At 56.1% G+C, this 7,821-nt stretch overlaps 2 protein-coding genes across 7 annotated transcripts in view; one reads left to right on the top strand and one right to left on the bottom strand.

Annotated features, from left to right (window-relative positions):
- The window catches only part of Iah1 (isoamyl acetate hydrolyzing esterase 1 (putative)), a 7,440-nt gene extending 786 nt beyond the window's left edge, over positions 1 to 6,654 (top strand). The window contains exons 2-5 of one of the 2 annotated variants that reach the window (XM_019208164.2): positions 2,813 to 2,952; positions 4,773 to 4,934; positions 5,492 to 5,610; positions 6,231 to 6,654. In XM_019208164.2, coding sequence (XP_019063709.1) covers positions 2,813 to 2,952; positions 4,773 to 4,934; positions 5,492 to 5,610; positions 6,231 to 6,425 — 616 coding nt within the window. In that variant the 3' untranslated portion in view covers positions 6,426 to 6,654. The other variant, XM_019208165.2, reaches the window with a different exon arrangement.
- Positions 6,571 to 7,821, bottom strand: part of Adam17 (ADAM metallopeptidase domain 17) — a 40,359-nt gene continuing 39,108 nt past the window's right edge. For 4 of the 5 annotated variants that reach the window (XM_010629068.3, XM_033756182.1, XM_033756183.1 and 1 more), the window contains one exon: positions 6,736 to 7,821. In XM_010629068.3, the coding sequence (XP_010627370.1) occupies positions 7,555 to 7,821 (267 nt within the window). In that variant the 3' untranslated portion in view covers positions 6,736 to 7,554. Of the gene's footprint in view, positions 6,636 to 6,735 lie in introns of those variants that run through there. The other variant, XM_010629065.3, reaches the window with a different exon arrangement.

Genomic DNA, 7,821 nt, shown 5'->3' with positions numbered 1-7,821 from the left:
CGGCCTGCGCTGGCCTCGCGTGTTGCTCTTCGGAGATTCCATCACTGAGGTACCGCTGTGCTCCCGGCCCCGCGCTAGCCTGCGAGTGTCGCCTGCGCGGGCCTTCCACGCAGACCGCTTTGAACAGTAGGGCGATAAATGATCTTGCAAATCAGATGCAATCAGGAATAAAGTAGAAACGGGTGCTGTGGCGCACACCTGCAATCCTGGCGTTCTGGAGGCTGAGGCAGGAGGTTGCAGGTTTGAGTACAGCTTGGGCAATTTAGGGAGGCCTTGTCTCAAAATTTAAAGAAGCTGGGGTTGTAGCTCTCTCTGAAGGCCCTGGGTTCAACCTCCAGTACTGCAGAAAAGAAAAAAAGATACTCTTTTCACCAGTTTGAGTAGAAAAAAATTGTAAAGGAAGATAAAATTCCTTTCTCCTGGTTTTCTTTTTCTGACTTTCAGACAAAATATTGCAAACCAGGATCTTCGGTATACGCGACGTTGTTTCTAAGCACAGGAGCAGTGGGAGCTTTTCGAGTTCCGTGTGAGGTGTGTGGAGCAGTGTAACCAGGGAGCCCTGGTTTTCCTTATTTCTTCCAGCGGTGGAGGCGTAGTGGGCCGTGTTTGGTACATTTAGATATGCACAGTGCTACCGTTCATCGCAGATCTGTGCCTGTACCGGACGTGTCTTGCTCTTCTTCCCGTCCAGTCCCCCTTCGACCCCAGTCCCCTCCTTATTCACGAAAGCTTTGTTTTTTTCTTGCGCCTTCTCTCCCCTTTCCACGTCCCTTGTTCCCCTTTTCATTTGAACATTTTCTTCCCACTTCACAGTATCTGTTATATATCTTGGTCCTCATTTCCACTTCCAGTTTCTCACACCAGAGAAACAATGAGGTTTTTGTTGTTTCGTCGCGTCCCCGTCTCCATCCGCACCCCACTCCCGTACCTGGGATCGAACTCAGGACCTTGCACTTGCACAGCAGGCATGGCACCACTGAGCTACATCCCCGGCCTGCAATGAGGTTTTTAACATGTGTGTTCAGTTTATTTCACTTAAGAGTATAGTCTCACGGTCCATCCTTAGCTAGAAATGTCTAAACCCATTCTTCTTTATGGCACAGTAGTACTCCACTGCATTAAAAAGTCTCCTGCCCCTTTTCAAACCAGGAATCAAACTCAGGACCCTGTGCTTGCCAGGCAGGTGTGGCTGCTGAGCCACAACCCAGCCCGCGTTTTTATCCATTCATCAGTTGATGGGCATTTGGGTTGTTTCCAAGATTTAGCTATTATAAACTGCTGCAGGGGTGGAATACGCAGTAGGATTTTTAGTTTTTGTTTTCATTTTGGTTCTGTGCTCCTGCTAGACAAATGCTTTCTCACCAGGCAGTATTCCCAGGACTTCTTGTAAGACAGGATCTTGCTGAGTTGCCTAGACTGGTGTCGAATTTGTCATCTTCCTGCCTCGGCCTCCTGAGTAGCTGGGCCTACAGGTGTACAGCATCGTGTCTGCTAGTTCTTTTTAATGAGCGTCTCTGGATAGCCGGTGTGCCAGGTCAGGTCCCAGTGCAGGGCCGATGCTGGACTTCGGTCTAAGTGGAGAAGGAAAAGCTTTATTTCCACACGCAGGTGAAGCTCGGTCCCCAGAGAGGCAGAGCCTCGGGTCAGAGGGGCGAGAACGCAGTAACGTTCCCCTTTCTTCAGTTTTCTTTCCAGCAGGGCGGCTGGGGTGCGGCGCTGGCTGCCAGGCTGGTCAGGTGAGACGTTTGGGTTTCTCCCCTCCCCTCCCTTCCAGGGCCTGGGAGCTTACGGGAGCGGCAGGTGGGTTCGCGCCTGGTTAAAGCTCAGTGATCCGTGAGGGGCTGAGCAGAAAGCAAGCTGTGTGCGCAGTGTTCAGAGTCGGGAGAGGGCAGAGAGAAAGAGACGAGGAGCCGTGTGGTGACAGCGGGACCGTGGGTTGGCCACGCGGTGTCACCGTTCCCGCCACAGCTCGGGTGAGCCTGTCCCACTTCCTGGGCGCCAACCCTGCCCTGGCGGCCTTGCTGTCTTCCTGTGCCACTTCCGGAGGGGGAGGCGAGCTTGGAGACGCAGAATGAAGGCCTCGCTGGGCATGGTGGCACAGAAAGGACGCAGCTTCCCTGCCACCCCCCTGCCCGGAGAAAATGCTCCACCTCAGGTGTGAGCAGGTGCTGGCACCGAGCCCACTGCACCCTCAGCTGTGTCCCCGGCCCTTTCTCTCATCCCGGAGTTGGGTCTCAAGGTCATTGTGTAGCCAGGCTGGCCTTGCACTCTGGATCCTCCTGCTTCAGCCTCCCAGAGAGCTGAGGTCATAGGAGCATGTATACCCTACACACACTAAAAAGGAATGTTCTGGGCATGGGGGCACATGGCCTGTCATCTAGCATATGGGAGGCTGAAGCAGGAGGGTCCAGAGTTCGAGGCCAGTCTGTGCTACATACAGTTAAAGGCTGACCTGGCTCCATCTCGAGTCTGTTTCAATAAATATGTTAATAAACCAGTTTAAACTGAATCACAGTCACTAAGTCAAATCCAAAATCTCCCACTCACCCCAAGCTAAACCATTGTTTCAGGCTGGCCTTGAATTCAAGGTGATCCTCCTGCCTCAGCCTCCTGAGTGCTGAGATTACCGGTGTGTGCCACCCTGTCCACTGAGTCTCAGCTTTTTAGTGATTGTCTAGCTACTGTACTTGCTCAGATAATATCCACCCATTGCAGACTGGATTCTGAAAGCACCAGCAGTCTTCTGTAACCAAAGGCGGCCATGAGGCAGGTCTGCACTCACAACTCATCTTGCCATGATTTCTCATTTCAGAAAATGCGATGTTCTGAATCGTGGGTTTTCAGGTTACAACACCCGCTGGGCCAAAATCATCCTTCCAAGACTGATGGGGAGCGGAGACAGCCCTGCAGCAGTGACCGTTTTCTTTGGTGCCAATGACAGCTCCCTGAGAGGTGAGGGTGGTGAGAGCTCATCGTGGTCCCCAGCCCCGGCTCATGGTGGCTTCTTGGCAGCCCGCGTCTCTCCCTCGCGCCCTGCCAGGTGCGGGCCTGCATCTGCTCTCTCCTGGGTGTGAGGTAATGTCCCCATTTCCTCTTCACACACTGGGTCCCTGGGGTCACATACTTGCCAGGGCATTGGTCCAGCGTGCCGGGTGTCTGAAGAGCAGGCCTCCCCTGCTTTTTTTTTTAGTCTTGGGGATGGAAGCCAGGGCCTTGGCGCCAAGTTGTGTCCTGGCCCCTTTTTATTTGGAGACAGAGTCTTGCTAAGTCACCCAGACTAGGCCTGGACTCTGACCCTCCTGCCTTGGCTTCCCCTCCTGGACCCGCTCCTTCTGAGTCTTCTGTGTGGTGATGGAAATGATAAAAATCAGCCGTGGGTGGCTTTGGGAAGCCAGGCAGCTTTCAGAATGTTCTTTGCCCCACCCGTGCCCCTTCAGGGGCAGCAGCGGTGGCTGGACAAGGAATCGCATACCCAGCACAAAAATGGCGGGCAGTACAGCTGTTGGAGACCAACGAGTCACTTGGAAAAAATTGACATTTTGTACCCAAACCATAAGAAAACAAAAAAAGCAACTTAGGTGAATTTTTATCTAATATAAGGCAAAAACAGATACATTGTAAACTAAAAGCAGTGGAGGAAGTCGCAGAGGAAAAAGCCTATGTTGGAGCTGGAGTAGTTCTGTGGTTAGGTTCAAGCCCTTGCACCACAAGAAAACAAACGTCAGGAACTTGTGAAAAAGCTGGGTGCTGTAGAAGCACACCTGTGATCCTAGCACCCAGGAGGCTGATGCAGGAGATCACCCCAAGTTCAAGGCCAGCCCAGGCTACCTAGAGACCCTGTCTTAAAAACCAAAAAAGAAAATGACTCATTAAGGAAAACACTTGGAAAATATAGATGGGAAAGGGTTATCGCTTTTGTGTAGTGATCAGTATGAAAAACGGGCAAGACAGTGACTATCAAGGAAAGCACTGAACAGCTGATAAGATCTGAAAATGTAGGAACTTCAACTGCACCCGGAATTTTGATTTTTGAATCGGGAAAGCAGCCTTAGGTGGTGCCCAGCCAGCCAGGTTGTGGTGAAGGAAGGAGCCTTCCGTCACTTGGGGCGGAATGAGGGTCCCCAGGAAGCCACCAGCCTCTGGGCCAGGGACGTCCCCTTGGGGACAGCTCTGCACGGGGTCCGAGCAGGAGGCCGCAGGTGGGGATGAAGTTCTCGTGATGCTGTGGGCAGGCAGAAGCAGGACACGAAGGCCCATAGGGAGTGGTGTTCTGGGGGCACAGGTGTGGGTGAGCAGTTTCTCCTGCACGCTTGCAGGTTGGCAGAGGGTGGGGACAGCCTGGCTGCACCGCCTGCCCACCCAGAGGCAGGAAGGCAGGCAGGAGAGCGAGTGACCTGCTGTTTCCTGGCTCATTTTCACAGCCACCCGACAGGGAGATCCTGTCAGTGTCCATTTTGTCTTCGTTTCATTTTGGGGCGCTTCTGAGACCATCTCACTCCAGTTCAGGATGGTCTGTAACTCGCTAGGAGGACGAAGCCTAGCTGTCCTGGAACTTTCAGCGATCCTCCTGCCTCACTTTAGTATTTTTGAGACAGCTTTGGTAAAACGGTCAAACTTGCAGCCGTCCTGCTCGGCCTCTTTCCCCGCCTCACCATGAGATAGGCGCAGACAGCTTGGGCTGGGCCGTGGGAGCTGTGACTTGTTTAGGGAACACGAGCTATGTCGGCGGCCCGCAGCGCGTCTGGCCTGCCGCACGCTCACTGTCCCCACAGAGGAGAACCCCAGGCAGCACGTCCCGCTGGAGGAGTACGCAGCCAACCTGAGCTGCATGGTGCGGTACCTGGGCTCTGTGGGCGTCGCTGAGAGCCGCGTCATTCTGGTCACGCCGCCCCCGCTGTGCGAGGCCGCCTGGGAGGAGTGGTGCACGGCGCAGGGTGAGGATGCGCAGCGGGCGTGGGGAGCCGGGATGGGAGCCGTGGCCCTGCTGCTTTGCCTGCGGTCAGCAGGAGTGGAGACCCCTCCCTTACGTCTTCCCGAGGCCATGAGTTCAAGGCCAGCTTAAGCTGCAGTGAGACCCGGTCTCAGAAACAAAGGGATTCCCTCTGGCTTTGGCAAGGCTGGAGCCCTTGGCCTGGCATCTGCTGACCTGTGTAGCTGCCACTCTCCAAGACGCCAGTGACTCCCCTCAAAACTGCAGGAGTTGGCACCCGGGGGGAGTCATGTTCGGCCGATTTCCACCCTCGTCTCCTCTCCCCTGCGAGGCATCTCGCTCTGATGCCAGCCCCGTGTGGAAGTGGACTCCGGGCTCTGCTCAAGGAGTTGCTCGCTGTGGGTGGGTGTGGTTGTCCTGTGAGCCAGCCATCTCCGTCCCACAGCGGAGCGTGACAGCTCTGGGGATCTGGGGACAGGCAGTCTCCACCGACACCCTGGGCCACTTTCCTGCTCCCACACCCAGCACTGACACCAGCGCTGCCATCCGTTGTGCCTACAGGTCACAGACTGAACCGCCGGAATTCAGTGGCCGGAGAATATGCCAGGGCGTGCGTACAAGTGGCCCATGACTACGGGACCGATGTCCTTGACCTGTGGACCCTGATGCAGAAGGACCAGGTAGGGGACTCGCCTGTCCAGGACAAGCAGCGCAGGGCTCCTGGGGACCAGTGTCCTCCCACTGCAGGGAAGTGGCCTTTCTACCTCAGGACGTTGAGTTCAGCCACCTGCAACCCTGCACGGCCGCAGTGTTCAGGCCGGGCCCTGCAGGTCCTGTCCAGCCGCGACCCAGTGACAGGACAGATGGCAGAGAGTGGGGTGGGGCAGCGGGGCAGTGGGTCTTCCACCTCTGGCCACCGTCCTGTGATGCAGACTAAGCAGGATGGACGCGGCCAGGAGGCACAGACCATTTGAGTTGCTCGCCTCCCCACACCCCCGGGGGTTCCCCAGGTGAGCTGGACTGAGGCTGCTGTTTGCTGCCTGGACAGTGCGATCACCCTGGAACCTGTGGGCCACATCCTAGCAACCTACTCTGGAGCCTCGGGCTGGGGAGCCTTCTGTGGCAGGCCACACAGGAACATTAGCATTTAGGAAGATCACCTACCCCCCCGGGCATGGTGGCACTTGCCTGTAATTCCAGCACTGGGGGAGGCTGAGGCAGGAGGCTCACCAGCCTGGGCAACTTAGTGACTTAGCAGGACGGCCCTGGGCTCCTGACCGGCTGCCCTCCACCCTCCTAGGACTTCTCCACCTACCTATCTGATGGACTGCACCTGTCACCAAAGGGGAATGACTTCGTGTTCTCACACCTCTGGCCCCTGGTGGAGAAGAAGGTGTCGGCTCTGCCCCTGCTGCTCCCCAACTGGAAGGACGTGGCCGAGGCCAACCCTGAGCTGAGCCAGCTGGGGGAGGGAGGCCATTCGTCTACATCCTGAGCCGCAGGGTGCCAGGCTGAGGGCACAGCCTCAAGCTCAGTGGCGCTTGTGGCCCTGGGTCACAGACACTTAACAGTGCGTCACTCAATAAACGCGCAGGGCTGCTCAGGGAAACCTCTGCTCCATCCGTTGTCATGATAATCACGTTTATTGACTGATCTGGGTATCACCAGTGCCATGGCTCCAAACACCCTGAGCAGCTTGTTCATCCTGGACATGGCACAAAAGGTACAGACAGTGGCATTTTTTAAAAAGTCACAATTTTATAAAAAATGGTTTTCCTCTATTCTGCTGAGAACTGTCACGCATACACAAGCCCAACTCACCTTGTGTCAGATTCTGAAAGTGTAACTGAAATACAAGAGTAGTGTGACTAGGCAGGAGTGAGCAAATGCCCAGGTACAAGTTCAAGTACAGTATAACATCTGCGGGACATAGCGCTGGGAAGAAAGGCACAGGCAGCACAGGTCTGAGCCCTCCACGTCCTGCCCGCATGGGCGGGCAGCACCCTGAGAGCCTGGACAGCGTCCGTAGGTGGGTCTCGCAGGTCACCCTCTGCCCCAAAGAGCTAACCTCTGCACTAGCAGGTAGGAGTGTGTGGCTGGGGTGATCTCCTAAGACCGAGGCTCAAAACTTGTAAAAGGGCCAGGCCAGGGCGAAGTGCGGAGGCCCAGGCTGCCAGCACCAGAGATGCACAGTGAGCTGGGGTCTGCATGCAGCTGGCCCTAACCACAGTCCTCCTAATCCCAGTACAGCTGGCTTCAGTCAGGTAGGGACACTGAGCCAAGTTCGTTTCACGTAAGATTGTCCCTGCTGTGAAAAGCTTTGGGGAATACCAGGAACAAAGTGACAGCATGGAGGTAATGAGTAACCAGGTCTGTCTCTTTTCCTTTCCTTGAAGGCAAAAAAAAGTTCCAGTTGTCCTCCCAAATGACTACACACGCTCCTCAGTCGGGCGTGCGGAAGAGCGCCTGGCGCTCCCTCCTCAGTGCGTTACCTCTGGGACAGGCAGGTGTGCAGAAGCACGCGTCCTGCTCGGCGCCACAGCTCGCTCACGCTGAGAACCCGACTGCCCGCACAGGCCACAGCCCTCACCTCTGCAGAGTGACCAGGGTGACCGCGGGGGGCACTAGCACTCCGTCTCCTTGCTGTCCACACGGCTCTGCCGCTGCAGCCTGAAGGATGCAGCCTTCTCACTCCGGGTGACCGGGTGGTCGGTGAGGTCCTCGAAGGACTTCGCGGCTGCACTGCTGGTGGGGAAGGGGTCCTTGTCGAGGCCGTCCTCGTCCGTGTGCGAGTCAGTGCTGGGGTCCTCCTGGATGGTGTCCATCCTCTGGTGCTCCGGCTTCGGGGCCACGGCCACGGGCGGCATGGCAGGGCCTGGGGGCAGCGGCTG

Source organism: Fukomys damarensis, unplaced genomic scaffold, assembly GCF_012274545.1.
Source record: "Fukomys damarensis isolate Sample0158 unplaced genomic scaffold, DMR_v1.0_HiC HiC_scaffold_25, whole genome shotgun sequence".
Lineage (NCBI taxonomy): Eukaryota > Metazoa > Chordata > Mammalia > Rodentia > Bathyergidae > Fukomys > Fukomys damarensis.
Note: the sequence above shows the minus strand (reverse complement) of the source record. Positions and strands in the feature narration are given on the sequence as shown.